The following is a 17,380-nucleotide window of genomic DNA, read 5'->3' on the forward strand; positions in this document are numbered from 1 at the left end:
GCGTATTGCGTTTTCGTGGAAACATCTCTTCATTTCAGAATGTTTTTTTTATCAATTTATTCTTTTTCCGTCGCAACCCCAACAAACTAGAATTAGCCTTTTGTTTTAATACGCAAACACACATACACACACACAGACACAGACACAGACACAGTCACACACACACACACACACACACACACACACACACACACACACACACACAGACACGCACACACACACACACACACACACACACACACACACACACACACACACACACACACACACACACACACACACACACACACACACACACACACACACAAACCCTTCCTCCCAAAGAGAATCCCTGCTGTACAGAAAACATACATTCACTTATCGAGATCCAAGCTGCGGGCTGCAGATCACCCGTATGGACCTCAGCTATAATCCCCCTCTCTGTTGTCCCTCGGCCTCCCGGTTCGAGCCGCCTGCCAGCCGGCGATAGAGGCGCCTGGGACGGAGACCAAGGAGCGGCGACGGAGGGGGAGGTTGTGTCCTTGACTTGCTGGAGAGAGACACACGTTGGGGGGGAAGGGCCGGACACGCGCGCAGGGTCAGGGATTACCGTCCGCTGTGCAATGCGGCGACGCCAGCAGCAGACACCCAGAGTGGCCACAGCAGCAGAGGCACATGCCCAACACACCCAGACTGACACAGGCCGGCGCGTTCTCAAACTCCCCCCAAAAACAACCTTGAGGCGGTCGTTAGCGGAGAGATGCGCTCGGATCATTAGGAGTGACACGATATATTTAATTTGTCCCCGATGCGACGGGGAGATCGGGGAGAGCGTTTCCCCCGCTAGGCAACTGAGGGCGTCGCGGTCGGCGGGCCTGGCGTTCGTCACCACGGTTACGGGGAAACAAGCCTCTCTGAGGGGCCATCACTCAGGGCATCGCGGCCGGGCCCGGGCGGATCCAAGCGGTTGTTTATTACCCTCGCGGAGCGGAGTTCACATGTTAAGTGTGAGATGTACAAATGAGAGAGGATAAGGAGGGGATTTAGGCGCCGCGCTCACATCAGCAGCTCTAAGCCCGGATGAGCCCCTATAAATATTACTGTGTCAGATTCGCCTTTCCCCCGCCGGAAAATAAATACAGCAGATCCGCGTCCACCTTGGGAGCGCCGTCATGATCCCGGCACCCCGGCCGCCCGTGTTCTCCTGGAAGTGCGTCGGAAACTACAGTCGCTACCCAGCCGTGACTAAGTGGTGCAGGCTGAACATAAACGCGTGCATCACATGTCTCTCTTAAGGGGCTGGAGGACCCCGGAGTTGTAAAGAGAGAGTGGAGAAGAGTGGATGAGAGCGAGACCTTAAAACTAAACGACCCAAAATAGTTTTTCCGCCCTCTCTTCTCAATCCCTCCCTCGCTCAGTTTCTCTGCTGTTGATTCAAATGCTGCGTTTCCTGCACCTATGATTGACAGGGAAGATTAATTATTTGAACCAATCAGGGAGGAGGAGCCCTGATTGATCAGAAATAAGCCAGGAGCGATCTACAAATTTAAATTGGCTCATTTGGAGGAAGGTGCAGTCAACTTTCAAAACAGATATTCTCACAGGGCCTTTCACTCACTGAGGCACTTCTACAAAATTACACTCCAGTAATAGCGCTAGTCTTATATCTTCCCTACAGAACCTTTAATGAACAGGTGTATGAATTCCATGTTTCATTACAGCATTAATTCATGAATGACTGCGCTAGGACATTCTGCAAAGGAACATTTCAGCAGTATTCGAATGTTGAGGACGAATGTAGATCCTTCCAGATTGGTATGCATGGACTTGAGACATGCATGAATAAACTAAGTCAATAATGTATGCACATACACACACACACACACGCACGCACGCACGCACGCACGCACGCACACATACACACACACACACACACTGGGCAGCGCAAGAGATAACATGATTTAGAATCACAGGAACACATTAGGACGTCCGAACGCTGGGCCGTGATGCACGCGTCACTAATGGCGACGGACCGCCGTAGTTCCCCGCTCGTGAGCGCAACAGAGACGGAGACTCATGGGGTCCGAGTGACTCAACGGCCAGTCCGTCCACGCTGATCCGCAGTAAGCATATCGTTGCCGCTGTCGCCTGAGCGAGCACAGCGCTGTCTTCTGACTGGATGACATCTCTCCCGGAGCTTACATAATGTAGATATGCCCTAATTTCCCCCCGCGCTCATCCGAAAGATCTCCAAGCAGTGAGGCATCGTAAGACCAGCGATCGGGCTGGATCAAAGGTGTTTTATGTGGGCTAATGATGCTGGGACGAGAGGAAAAACAGCCTCACCTCTGTTAAATGTTAGAGGAAGAAAGCGGTGCTGGGAAAACCATATGCCATTGTCAAAGCGTTCAATATTTCAACTGACGCGCCGCAACGCCCCACTTTTGGTTCTTATTCTTCACCCCCTTGTTCCAAGACAGGATATGTTTTTTGAAACACAGCTAATTAGACGTTTCCATGGATACGGGGTTCCGGATAAAAAATAAAAAAAATAAGCCACGTCTGGTCCAGGAATAGAATTTGTTTTGTGAGTGTCTGTAGGCGTTCCCCGGTGGGCCAACTCATCTCCGGTTCAGATGGTAGGCTACAGTTACAGTCAGATCACAGCCGTTACTCCACACCAGAGGCAACTCACCAGAGACCTCACAACAGCACACCAGGGAACGGCATTCCTCCACACAGGAGCGCACAACACCAGGGAGACAGTAGAACAACACAACAGGAAACTGCAGTGAGGGCTGTTCAAATGTTGTAATCAAATGTGACGTGAGTAGTTAAACCAAATGGCAGTGTACTTGTCTATTCAACAGCACTCTAAACATGGGAAACTCAACCCTAAACTATTAAAGATTAACCAAATAGATTATGCTGTCTATTGTGGCGTCTTTAAATTTAATCTCACCCTAACGGTGCCACTAAGACGATCATTTCCCAATGCCGCTTCACAGCACATCACCAATGATTCACTTCACAGCATGCAAATTAAATAACATACATGAAACTTAAGTTAATTCATATGTTTTATTAATTTAATGGACAAAGCTCAGGACCCGTTTTAAACAATAATTCACATCTTCCATTTCCATTGGCTATCCCCTTGTGTGTGTGTGCGTGTGCGTGTTTGTGTGAGGTGTTGCTTTCTGCAATCTAACAAAAACATGAGCTTAAGACCATCAGTTCACATGACAACAGCGTTCTATTTACAATTGATCAAACAGAAAAGAGCAGAATAATAGTAGGTATTATAATTGGAATGATAATGATAAAAATAACAGTGATTTCCCCAGTTTCTTTTCTGTTGTATAAAAATATATGTTGAACAATGCACGTTTGGTAATCTCTCATCAGGAGTGTTTGAATTCTTACATCAACAACTCATTTATTCTGCATGAAATTGCCTCCAATTTGTGACTCACATACTGAACCAAATGGATGGTAAAAGTCCTCAACTGAGAGAGAAAGTACTGAAAATGAAAACACTCGTGTGTGTGTGTGTGTGTGTGTGTGTGTGTGTGTGTGTGTGTGTGTGTGTGTGTGTGTGTGTGTGTGTGTGTGTGTGTGTGGTTGCGTCACTATTTACACCTAAGCTGCTGACTGGTTTTCTACATCAAGAAAGCTAACAGCTCGTGTTGCAAAACAAAGCATAGTCATCACCAGTGTTGGGAAGCTCTGAGTGACTCTAACCCACTCCTGATCGGGATCCTCCGATGCATTAAGAAGACAAGCAACGTCGCTCACGTTAATGGTTCAGTCCTGTTAATACACCAGAGGTTCAGATAGCATAGACCTGGGGCTGCTGGCTGCCATCAAAGGGCTCAGTGCTAACGTGTACGAGCTCACCGTGCACCAAACATGAACGAGGGTACAATTCTATTTCTGCACGTACACTGTGCACCAAAGACCGAACAGTGATACAGTCAGCTGCAGTCATGCACTCACACAAACCGAGCAGAATGCAAAATTAATATTTTTTGAATCACACCCTTTTTATGTTTTGAATGAGAAATTAAATCAGTGTAACGACGCTACCAGGTACCAGTTGTGTGTCCTCAGAGATGAGATGTAAGATGCATTAAATCCGGGATGTATAAGGGTTCTATTGGGGCATTATAGAGGATAGTATAGACATACTCAGACAACAAACCACCTTGTTCTATCACTGCATAGTGCAACAACGTTCTGTGTTCATTTATTTTTAGATGTGTCATCATTTGATTTTTATACAATTTTGCAGAGGGATTGCTCTTCATCGTGTTTTACATCAAAGAAAGTGACATCTCATCGTCAACGTGTTACAGTCAATAGTGCATTTCTGTGCAAAATCAAACGGGAGATAAACAGATACATATGAGTGTTATATACTGTAGTACAAAAATAATGTTGTATAAAAAACATATGCATGGAGTGGGGGCCCAAGGCCAACCGATCTAAGACCACCCACATCCCCTCAGCTGAAAGCCGTCTCCCATGGGACCCCAGCGGACCTCCCCCATCAGGGAGGGTCAGTGATGAGACGCCGGTCCGCCCAGAGTTCTACAGCGGCCCACTGATTCCAGAACAGTTCACTACAGTAAGTAATGCATTTAGGAGGCCGACCCGTGCCAGCAGGCTGACCCCGGTGCCTCCGGGCCAGCGCCTCCTGCCCTCAGAGGCGGTTTGTACACCGGCACCCGGCGCTGACATCGTTAGTATCGACAGGCTGCTCACCACAGAGACGGATCAAACTTGTTTGTGTCGGAACATATTCGCCTGCTTATTTTTTGTTTGCATAGTTCAGTCGCTGAAGGGGGTGTCTTTTTGGATCGTTTATTGATGTCTGTCCTGATGCCAGCTTTCTGCCTTTGGAATAATATTGTGGTTGGTTCCCGGTCCAAGACCGTATCCTTTACTCTGTTAAGTATGCCTTAAGTAGAAATACCCTCCATCCCGCTTTCAGCAAAGAATCTATTTACAATTACTGTTCACAAACAAAGTGATTCCGAATGACGGTAAAAATCTGCAATAAAAACACAATTTCATGTAATTTACATAATTGGCATATATTACACAGGGGATCCTAGACAGCGTGCTTTACACACACACACGCACACACACACAGGCACGCACGCACGCACACACACACACACACACACACACACACACACACACACACACACACACACACACACACACACACACACACACACACACACACACACACACACACACGCGCCTCTACAAAGCTAGAACTGTGAATAAGTCGTGTGTTTCTCCAGCACTTCAAGGTAATCTGGATCAATGTGCAGCTTGGCTTTCAGCTCCCAGTACTCGCTGCGGCTGGGCTCCGAGGCCGCGTACGCAGTACTGGGAGCGGAGCAGTACAGGATCGTCTGCTGCTGTACTCTCTCGGGGTGCGTGCACTGGGGCCTCGCATCAAAGTCTGCGTCGTAGCGAGCGGATGTGTGTTCGCTGTGCCGGCACGGCAGCGTGCCGCAGTGGGGGCCGCGGGGTTCCGTCTCCGACGCGTCCCTGTGGTAGTACGCCCCGTCCTTGAGGCCGCAGCAGCGTCTGATGACGGGGGGCTCCGTGGCGGTGCTGCCGTACTCGGAGCTCAGCGCCTCGTGGTCGACGTCGCCCAGGAAGGGCCCGTTTAACCCCTCCAGATCCCGGTACGTGTCCAGGGGTTGGCTGACGGGGGTAGGGGCGGCGTGCTCGGCAGGGGGGGGGATGAACTCGTACACGTGGCCGGCGGAGGTCCGGACCTTGGGGATGGCCGCCTTCTTGTACAGGCCGTACTCCATGTTCAGCGAGCTGATGCAGGCATTCACCGACATGTTCTGCTCGTGCTGCGCCTTCTGGTGCCTCTTCCTCACGGCCGCGAACAGCCCCGCCGCCACGAACACCGACGCTATGAAGATGAGGAGCAGGGCGAGGATGAGCACCGACAGGGGGACGGCGTCGCGCGGCGCGTCCGAGTCCAGCGAGGTCTCTATGGTGACGGTGCTGCCGGGGAACGCCTCCTCCGAGGGCGTGACCGCGGGGGCCACGGCGGACGCGTTGTTGGGGCAGAAGTTGGTGGTCTTGATGTACCGCATGTCCTCCCCCGACAGCTTCCTGGGGGAGCTGCAGATGACGTTGTTGACCACGGTGCCCGTGCTGAGCTGCTCCAGCCAGCTACGCAGCTCCAGGATGGAGCAGGAGCAGTCCCAGGGGTTCTCGAAGAGGTCCACCTGCACCAGGGCGGAGAGCTGGTCCAGCACGCCGCTGACGGGCAGCGAGCGGAGATGGTTGTTGCGCAGGTTCAGCCGGGCGAGCGTCAGGCCCGTGAAGGCGCCCTCGGGCAAGGCCTTCAGCAGGTTGTTGTTCAGGAACAGCAGCTGGAGGTTGGGGACGTGCTGGAAGGTGTTGACGGCCACCTCTTTGATGACGTTGTATTCTAGGTACAAGAACTGGATGCTCTCCAGGCCGTAGAAGATGTCGCCGGTGAGGCGTTCGATCACGTTGCCGTTGAGGTATAACCGGCGTAGGTGCTTCAAGTCGCCGAACGCCCGGTCACGTATGTGAGCGATTCGATTGTTTCCCAGATGGAGCAAATCCAGACCGGTCGCCTCGATGAAGTCTGACCTGCGGACGACTGTGATGTAGTTCCCCGTGAGATACATCTTCTTAGGATTGTACGGCTTGGGATTTAAATCAGAGATCCGCTCTACTTTCCTCTCTTGGCAATTAACATTCAGGCCCAGGTCTGATATTTGAAGATTACAAGTGCAGGCAGCGGGGCAATCTAAAGGCACCGGGGACTTAGTCTGATATGAAACAATTTGACCGTAATTCTGAGGCTTATTGGACGGGACTCGCGCGGTGGGCTTCGACTTTAATTTGCCCGACTGCCGCGGTCCTTTGGTGGGCCTAGAGGAGGAGCGGGCGATGCCCGAGGAGGTGAAGGGGGAGGTGACGGCGGCGGGAGGCGTGCGCTGGTACGCATCGCTGCTCAGACGGGGCATCTCGTACTCGGCGATGGCCCGGCGAGGACACAGCTCCTGCTTGGAGAGCTCATCGGCGTCGCGGCCGTGCAGCCGGAAGGGGAACTCGCAGACCACGTCCCCGACCAGCGCCGTGTACGAGATGCTCTCAAGCCAGGTCTTCAGGGCGATCAGCTCGCAGGAGCAGTTCCAGGGGTTCTCCTCCAGCTGCAGCTCCACCACGTCCGTCATGTGCTCCAGCAGCCCCGAGTACGGCAGCGTCTTCAGCTGGTTCCCCCGGAGGTCCAGGTGGGTCAGGGGAACCAGCTGGAAGACGTTGGTGGGCAGCGAGGAGATGAGGTTGTCGTTGAGGATCAGGACCTCCAGGTGCATCAGGCGGCTGAAGGAGTCCGCCTCCACGTGCGTGATGTAGTTGTAGTCCAACTGCAGATACTCCAGGTTCTCCAGACCGTAGAACAGCTCCTCTCTCAGCGCGTCGATCTTGTTGTTGTTGAGGTGCAGCCGTCTCAATCCCTGCAGGCCGTTGAAGGCCCCCGGCTGCACCTCCGAGATGTCGTTGCTGCCCAGGTGCAGGATGGTCAGGCCCGTGTACGCCACAAAGTCGTCGACCGAGAGCTTGCTCAGCAGGTTCCCGGTGAGCAGGAGGTGGTAGGTGGGGTAGTACACGGGCTGGACCTCGCTGAGACTCCCGATGCCGCGGGCCTCACAGCCCACGGTGAGGACGTCCTCCTTCTCCTCGCAGGCACACAGACGCTCACACGTGTCCCCGTAGCTCTGGAACATCTCCGCCACGCTCATGGATGTTGCAATCGTACAGAGAAGCAGAATCCAGGGATGCATGTTTTCTCGTTGCTGGGGACGATGTTCACTGAGGGATGAGTCGCCAGTCTCCTCTGGGAACAAAGTACAGCTTCGTTGAAAGATAAGGAGGGCGACATAAATGATGTGATGCAATAGATAACAGCCCAGCCCAAAGTCTTGCATGCACCCTGAAGTAACTTCCAGTAGTGAGACGGCGATGGGTTAAAGCAGAACCGCCAGATAATCCAAATTAACAACACAATTAAGCCAATTAGTGGAGGCTGAAAAATAGGCACGTCTATTAATTAATCGCAGCACTTAGACTAATAGCTAGAACAGGCAAAATCAGATTTGTTGTGCAATATGCAATACGTTATAATAGCCCGCAATATTATCGCATTTTTTAATTAAAAAATCAACAAATTACTAATGGATAAAAACAGAGCCCGTCCATCTCATGAAGAGCCGGTTCCCCGTGCACGTTATTATCCCACGCGACGTTGTTCAATTCCTCCGGGTCAGGCGCCTACCTCATGCGAACTGTGGAGGAGCCGCGCTCCTCGTGAACCGTCTCCTCGCGCTGTTCATCGTAAATCCGTCAAACGTTGAAGAAGAAGAAGTGAGAATCAGGACGCGAAGCCGGGGTGGCGTCTCCATCGCACCGCCACACAGGAGCCGAGAAGTGCTGATCAACCATATCTGCCAAACGCTCCTCTTTATAACACTCCCCGCCGGAGGAGACGCACTGCTATGCCTGGTAACAAAGTTGCTTATTCTCTCTCTCTCTCTCTCTCTCTCTCTCTCTCTCTCTCTCTCTCTCTCTCTCTCTCTCTCTCTCTCTCTCTCTCTCTCTCTCTCTCTCTCTCTCTCTCTCTCTCTCTCTCTCTCTCTCTCTCTTCACTTGCTCTCCCTCTCTCTGCCACTCTCCACTTGCTCTCTCCCTCCCTCCCTCCCTCCCTCCCTCCCTCCCTCCCTCCCTCCCTCCCTCCCTCCCTCCCTCCCTCCCTCCCTCTCTCCCTCTCTCTCTCTCTCTCTCTCTCTCTCTCTCTCTCTCTCTCTCTCTCTCTCTCTCTCTCTCTCTCTCTCTCTCTCTCTCTCTCTCTCTCTCTCTCTCTCTCTCCATGCTCTCCCCCCCCCACCCCTCTCTCTCTCGCTCTCTCTCTCGCTCTCTCTCTCCCGGAGAAAACCCAAAGGCTCTAAACGTTCGCGCACACGCAAACACGAACGAAAGGCGAACGCACAACCGCCAATGTTTGTGTGTGTGTGTGTGTGTGTGTGTGTGTGTGTGTGTGTGTGTGTGTGTGTGTGTGTGTGTGTGTGTGTGTGTGTGTGTGTGTGTGTGTGTGTGTGCGTTTGTGCCCGTTCGCGTGCGTTTGTGTTTTAATGTGCGTATAGGAGCGCGCGTGCGTGTAGTTACGTGGAGTGCTCGCGCTCTTGAGTCGGAGGAATGTCAAGTCATTTCATCTCTCGGAGAGTAGTCTCACACGCCCACCCAATCCCGCCAAAACAGGACTCATCTACCTCTGACCAGAGACGGAGTCTGCCTGACAGAGCGGTCAATCATTCATGTGAGGTGTCTGAGGTGTTTCTTCCTAATAAACTAAACGATTAGACAGAAACTAAACGGATGTGTTCAGTGTTACGGTCACTTATAGAGGTTGTGACATCTATCTAACCCCGACTCAACGACTCCTCAATTCCACGGCGCATCACGGTTGTTTACCTGCTCTCCCACGCACCCCTCCAGACCGCAGAATGGTACGGCCGAGCCATCCGCGTTCCAGATGCTATTTGTGGACGCCTCACTCGGAACGAGGGGCCCCTTAGTGACAGCTCTTCTATGGGCGACCCTGCGGAAGACAATGGGATCCGACACATGCTCTCTGCGTCTGGGGATCACTTCCCGTTCGGGGATACTTGAATTATATCGTCCCCAACCCCCCTCCCTCCCTCTCGATAAATCCCTGGAGATGTGAGACGCCGTGAGTCCCACAATATTGAAAATGTCAGCCGTTGACATTAGTGTGGCGTGGAACACAGTCACGTGCTCACGCTTCCACCACACCCCCATGTGTCCACCACACCCCCGCCGTCCAGCCCTCCCGTTGACGGCGGGTTTGTTGTGGATGTGAATTCACGGGGGAGACATCATTTCCCCTCTAATCAGCGGCTGCCTGGTTCCGGGGAGCTAATTAAAAGCTGAATTATCCCGTTATATGACTTCATCGGCACCTGAGGCCTTCACGGAGAAACACAGCAGAAAGGATTGTGTCGACGTTGCATCACCTTGTCTTGCGTTGCGTCACCTTTATTTTGTTTCCTTCAAATAATAAAACTCATGCACTTTATCACCGTGATATGTAGGCTACAACGGGGGTGCTGTCAGTTTAGCATAGCGACCAGGGCGAGATGTCTGTATGCAACCATACTACTATCAGAGTACCCTGGTACCATAATACTACTATAGGCACACCACTGTATCTATTGGAGTACCAGAGTATACTCTGGTACATACCCGTACCCAATACTACTACTACAGTATACTACCTCATTTATTGGAGTAAATGTACCAGCGTGCCACAGCAGCCATAGCAGGTACACCACTGTATGTAAAGGAGTGAATGTACCACAGTACCCAAGTTATACTATAGCATTACTGTATTTATTGGAGTAGGTTCCAGAGTAGTACCACAGTACTACTATAGCAGGTGTACTACAGTATTTATCGGAGATGTACCTTAGTACCACAGTAGCCTTCTACAGCAGGAATACCACTGCATTTAAATGAGAAGATGTTCCAGAGTACCTTACTACCATAGTACTATAGCAGGCCTACTTATAGGAGGAGATGTACCACAGTACTAATATAGCAGGCCTACTGCCGTATTTATAGGAGGAGATGTGGGCCCACAGTACCTCTACAGCAGGTATACTACAGTATTTATAGGAGGAGATGTAGCAGTCACAATGAAAAGGTAAGGGGGATGCACAGTGACGTGCGACATCTCTCCACATGACCGACGCCTCGTCAGCCGTCGCGCGTCATTGCGCAGCAGTGAGGATTTATGCTGCGTCTCCCTCATCCACTCTGCAGCCGGTCTCCGCTCGCATCGCGAGTGGCTGGGGCGAGCGCCCGGGAGAGAGCCGCCCCCCCCCAGCGCTGACTTAAGGGTACAGAGTGTGTGCGCCCGCCCCCCCTCCAGCGGATCCTCCACCTCCGCTCTATTTAGAGTCGCGGCGCCGTTCTCCCCATCCAGCGGCGCCGAGCATAAATTAGCATACATTGGTTGTGATGCTAACTTGTTAGTAAACAAGGCGCAGCTTTCTGTGACGTTGTTGCTCCTTTGTTTACTGCCCTAGTGAATGTGGGTCCTAATGTCTGGTCAGGTCTAGAGGAGGTGGGGCTCTGGGATTTGTGTTGTTTTGTTTAGTAAGGAGCTATTGTTGATGGATGGAAGTCGACTGTGAGTGTGTGTGTGTGTGTGTTTGTTTGTGAGGGAGGGAGGGAGGGAGCGAGGGAGGGAGGGAGGGAGGGATGGGGAGAGAGAGTAACAGAGAGGGAGAGTGAGAGGGAGGGAAGGAGGGAGAGAGAGTAACAGAGAGGGAGTGAGAGAGAGAGAGAGAGAGAGAGAGAGAGAGAGAGAGAGAGAGAGAGAGAGAGAGAGAGAGAGAGAGAGAGAGAGAGAGAGAGAGAGAGAGAGAGAGAGAGAGAGAGAGAGAAAGAGAGGGAGAGGGAGGGATACAGGGAAGGAAGGAGGGTGAGATAAAGAGGGAGGGAGGGATGGAGGGAGGGAGAGAGACAGAGAGAGAGGGAGGGTGATGTTGCGAATAAGAGGAGCTGAAAATTAGATAGATGGTTGCATTAGGATTCCAGCCTTATTTCATTTTCCATGTCGTTGAACATATTCCAGATCACACACCCACATACACAGGCACACAAACACACACAGGCACGCACACACACGCTAACGCACACTTACAAACACACACACACACACACACACACACACACACACACACACACACACGCGCGCGCGCGCACGCACGCACGCACGCACGCACGCACACACACACACACACACACACACACACACACACACACACACACACACACACACACACACACACACAGAAACAGCATGACCAAATAAATATCATGATGACTCATAATTACAGTGGCAGACATGCATACATGCTGACATTTTATGCCACTGTGAATCATGTAGTTATTATTTTTTATTTATTTAGTTATCTTTTATTCATTTGATGTTTTTTTATGCTGGAGTGCTTTGCAGATGTAAAATCTAAATAACATTTCGTGTCAAATGTCTATAACGGTGCTGATGGTAATAATCCTGCCATTAACCACTGCACCGTTTTCGGTAAACCTACAGTAATTGGCCAGGCAGGCAATAGGCTTCTATAAACTCACTTTTCATCATTAGCCACGATGGCGCCTGGGTTCTTGTCAGGGTGCTTGGCGCCACCTAGCGGGGACTGGTCGAAGTTACAACCGAATATCGACCAGGAGGTTTAGGAGATAAACTTTTGGTATTTACAAAATAATATGAATATAATATCAATATGAGGAATGAAAAAAAAGAGAATTGTGTGTGTGCAAACAAATAACCAATGAACAAATAAGCAAAACAACCAAACAAACCCGTGTTTAATTGAATTTCGATCGACCAGAAAGAGCAATATAATAACGATATCATGGAGAATAAATAACTCCAATTAGGCTTATGATTTGATTTTTGCTAATGGTTTCCAGAGGGATGCATTAGTTAACTAGCGGTGCGTGTGTGTGCGTGAGAACAGCGCGTTATGAGCAGCACGAGGCTGTGTTCCGGTGTCGTTCCTCCCCAAACCGTAGGGTGTCACTACTGACCGAAAATTAAAGGTTTTTAGGATTGGTCTTTGTTCTCAAGTTTGATTGACAGCTACCTTGGAAAAGTCAGCCTCAATATTCAAAGATGTGCTGTCAACATACACATTTATTTAAATATATAATATAGCATAGGCCTACACATATTAAAGACGATAGGCTTTCATTCCTCAACCAAAAGCTTAATTTAAGAGATTTAAATAAAACATGTTACTAATTAATTTATAACCGAGCATTTAACGACAGCGTATAATGGTTAAAACAAATATTCATGTTGATATAAAATAACGAGTCTTTGACAACTTCTAACGTCATTACAGCGAGCTGGTTATCTGTTGGATGTGCTTATGTGTGTGTGTGTGTGTGTGTGTGTGTGTGTGTGTGTGTGTGTGTGTGTGTGTGTGTGTGTGTGTGTGTGTGTGTGTGTGTGTGTGTGTGCGTGCGCGTGTCTGCGTTTTTGCGTGTGTGTGTGTGTCTGTGTGCGTTTTCGTCCGTGCGTGCGTGCGTGCGTGCGTGTGTGTGTGAGGTAAAGTGCTCGCGGGTCACCAGGGTAAAAAGACACTCAGGCGCGGAGTGGCCGCTGCCCCCCCGCCCTCCTAATTCAACACCGCGTCGTCCTTTATCTGCAGATGCTCACACCAACACATGACTCCCCTGCCCACTCAACAGCACGCATCCTTTGATTAGTATACGATATGCTAATCAGCATACAACAAGGCAGAGAGTGGGCCTGGGTGCAAGTTGTCTTGGGTTCGCTCTCTCTCACACACAAACACACACACACACACACACACACACACACACACACACACACACACACACACACACACACACACACACACACACACACACACACACACACACACACACACACACACACACACACAGACAAACACAAACACACACACACAGGGTTGTTTTCAGTAGAAGCAGAGAGGGGAGCTCAAATCGAATGCAGAAAGCTATTTCCGTGCTTATCTCGTACCCTGCTCCGATGACCGGAGCCCCGGGTTGATTACTCGGGTCAGAAGGATCGTTATATTTTCAGACCGACGAGCCAATTGACAGCCCTTCTACCTCCCCCCTCCCAAACCACCAACCTTTTATCTGTGTGTGTGTGTGTGTGTGTGTGTGTGTGTGTGTGTGTGTGTGTGTGTGTGTGTGTGTGTGTGTGTGTGTGTGTGTGTGTGTGTGTGTGTGTGTGTGGAATGAATGTGCTCATTACATAAGCTACCTTCACAATCCCAAGGACATAAGTCTTCTTTAATTATCAATGTTTTTTTGTTTTTTTTTGCTCCCAGAACCCCCCCTAAAAGCCGTTGTTGTGGTATTCCCGAGAGGACGGGAGACTCATCCCGCGATGGATCCGCCTGTCAGCTGTGGTACCACCACCGCCGCGCGAGGCTTTATTTAGCCACGTGCTGTTAATTCCATGGAGGCCTGAGAGGACGTAAGCGATTGCTCACAAAAGGTCCCTTATTACAACCGGCATTAAAAACTCAGGTCTGTACCACGTTGCCAAGGTAACGCACATTGTGTCCGCCTCTGTGGCTCACATCTCCCGCTCCATGCCGGGCCCAGCCAATGGCGAGGCAGTATCACGCTTGCATCGCACAAATTGCCCTGTTAATTTTCACTGTGAGGTAATAGTATGCTGTTCTCAAACTTAAGCACATGTGGGTGTTCATTCAGTTGGAATAAATAGATGCCAGTGCCTACTGTTTTGTGTTATGATGTATTGTGTTATGGCTTTTACTTGTTTTTTTGCCTTGATGCATGTTTGTGCATGAGTGTGTTGTGTGTGTTTGTGAGTGTGTGTTGTGTTTGTGTGTATGTGCATGAGTGTGGCGTGTGTGTGTGTACTTGCATGTGTGTATGTGCATGCTACAGTTGTGTATGTATGTGCATGATTGTGTAGTTGCTTATGCAAATGTGTCTGTGTGTTTGGGCATGTATGGGTGTGTATGTGTGTGTCTGTGTGTGCAAGTTTCTTTGTACAGGTGTATATGCGTTTGTATGTATGTATGTGTGTGTCTGCATGCATATGTTTGTTTATGAATTTACATTTCTATGTGCGCTTGTCTGCATAAACATATGTCTGGCATAGCTTTGTGTTATGTACCTGTTCCGTCCCACTGACCATCTCTCTCTCTCTCTCTCTCTCTCTCTCTCTCTCTCTCTCTCTCTCTCTCTCTCTCTCTCTCTCTCTCTCTCTCTCTCTCTCTCTCTCTCTCTCTCTCTCTCTCTCTCTCTCTCTCCCCCTCTCTCTCTCTCTCTCTCTCTCTCTCTCTCTCTCTCTCTCTCTTTCACCCTCTCCCTCTCTCTCTCTCTCTCTCTCTCCCTCCCTCCCTCCCTCCCTCTCTCTCTCTCTCTCTCTCTCTCTCTCTCTCTCTCTCTCTCTCTCTCTCTCTCTCTCTCTCTCTCTCTCTCTCTCTCTCTCTCTCTCTCTCCCCTCTCTCTCTCTCTCTCTCTCTCTCTCTCTCTCTCTCTCTCTCTTTCACCCTCTCCCTCTCTCTCTCTCTCTCTCTCTCCCTCCCTCCCTCCCTCCCTCTCTCTCTCTCTCTCTCTCTCTCTCTCTCTCTCTCTCTCTCTCTCTCTCTCTCCCTCTCCCTCTATCCTCCATCATGTAGCTCGGCCAGGGCCCGACCACACAACCATCTCTCCGGTATGTGCATCACGTCTTGGGGCCTCGGTCGTCCGCGGTGCGGGGTCTCCTTTGGTTGCGTCTCGTGTTCGTCTCCCGAGGTGCCCGCCCGAGTCATACCTGATGGCAGATATGTGTCACAGCGCCGCACACCGCTGACACACCAGCAGCTGAGTGACGCGGGGGTCTTCTCGCTCCCATTCAAAATCAATATTCAGCAAACTCTGCATGTGTATGGTTGTGTGTGTGTGTGTGTGTGTGTGTGTGTGTGTGTGTGTGTGTGTGTGTGTGTGTGTGTGTGTGTGTGTGTGTGTGCGCGTGTGTGTACATACGCAAGGCCCTCTCGGTGAACCTCCGGTCGTCAGAGAGCTGCGCACAGTCCCGACCAAGATGAAGAGTGAGTCTGCAACTGCATACTTAATTGCAAATTCAAAGGATAAGAGGATAATTACTTGCTATCTGTGTGTGAGTGAGTGTGTGTGTGCGCGTGAGTGTGTGTGTGTGTGTTCAAGTGTGTGAAAGTAGCAGAGAGACAGGAAGAGAGGGAAGAGGAAGAAAGAGAGGGGGGGAGAGATAAGGGTGGCGCCTAAAATAGAGACTGATTTTCAAATTAACACGTTATCAAACTGTTAAGTCATTTGAAAATTGGTTTTCAACAAAGTCTTGCTGCTAATGGCCCTTTACCATTCACAGCGCAGCGTCGAGCGCTGTAAACGCAGGCGACAACGTTAATGCCGGGTTGCGGGAAACACATTTTCTTATTTTCCCAAGTTAACTTTTGACAGCTTTAACCACGTATGAATGTATCACATCACACACACATTGTACTGTACCTCGCGGTCCTCGCCATCTCTGTTCACTGACAATCTGTGTTGATGTCACGCTCACAGCCTCATCAAGCCAACACGATATTGTTGTATATTCCCCCCTCATTACTTATATAACGTTATCTCCGTGTATCTTTGATCCTGCCCGGCGATAACAGGGGTCCCTGTGCTGATCAACCCCCCCTGAAGGTATCGTTAGAGCGTCCGTCAGAATCAGATCTGCGGCCTCCACGGGCCTCCTTCACGTTTCATCCTCCATGCCTCAGCCGTGCTGCGGAGGAGGATGCTGCAGGATGCTTCTTGGCGGACATCGTTGACGTGGTCCTTGTTTTGAGTTCTTGGATTTCCAAGAAGAGAATCCATCTGCGTAGGATCCACTCAGGGCCCCACGCACGGTGACCCTGTATCCTCGCGCGTGACGGCCTTGGATTTCCATGACGACTGTCGATGGATAATAGGATGATTACGATGCTTAGCAGCAGATGCTGAAGAGAGGGAGTGCAGTGGGAATTAAAGGAAAACAATTCAGGAGGTGGGAGACAGGAACGGGCGGGAAGGCAACGACAACAACGAAGAAGGAGTTAAACGCTGGTTAATGGACGCTCGGAATAGAGGATAATGGCACAACAATGGAAGAGATATCTGTTTTTAGACCGGGAACGGATCTGGAATAGCCACCGGAAGCCATAGAATCCTCCTCAAAGCACTCCTCGTTGTTAGCCACCCTAGCTAGCTGCAATACCACCACAGGAACCCGATAGTAGCGTCGCCGCCGGAACTCCATTTCGGTCGTTTTTTGTCGCGGTGTGGAAGTCCAACAACAGTAGCGTGGAAACAGCTGGTGTTCATGTAGCTGACAGCACAGTTTCCAGCGCTGATTAAATTGCGATTGATTTCTGTCAGGAGGAACGAGGCGAGGGGCCCCCGTTTAACGCACGCCCCACCGGGAGTCGGGGCGTGCGCGGGGCGGCCGTGTGATCCCCGGCGTCACCCCGCCAGAACATGACAGGACGCTGGCAGAACTTATGATGCGTTCACACGCTGGAGGAGGAGGCGGGGGGGCGGAGCCAAAGGTAGCGCTTGGTTTCCTTCAAGCAACACCAGTCGATAACCGTCAGGGTCGGGCTCTGCACGGCCTGAAGGAAAGCGTTTGTGTTAAATATATAAATATAAATATATATATATATATATACTAACTTATATCCTTCCTTCCTCCTTT

The 17,380-nt window shown here is 50.5% G+C and overlaps 1 protein-coding gene across 1 annotated transcript; it reads right to left on the reverse strand.

The window, feature by feature from the left end:
• Nucleotides 1-3,046: 3,046 nt before the first annotated feature.
• On the reverse strand, nt 3,047-8,592 carry slitrk5b (SLIT and NTRK-like family, member 5b). Its single transcript, XM_030343268.1, has 2 exons — nt 8,333-8,592; nt 3,047-7,894 (listed from the first exon to the last, which is right to left on the reverse strand). The coding sequence occupies exon 2, from the start codon at nt 7,839-7,841 to the stop codon at nt 5,262-5,264; it is 2,580 nt and encodes an 859-aa protein (XP_030199128.1). The 5' UTR covers nt 7,842-7,894; nt 8,333-8,592; the 3' UTR covers nt 3,047-5,261.
• Nucleotides 8,593-17,380: the final 8,788 nt, after the last annotated feature.

This window comes from Gadus morhua, chromosome 20 (assembly GCF_902167405.1).
Source record: "Gadus morhua chromosome 20, gadMor3.0, whole genome shotgun sequence".
NCBI lineage: Eukaryota > Metazoa > Chordata > Actinopteri > Gadiformes > Gadidae > Gadus > Gadus morhua.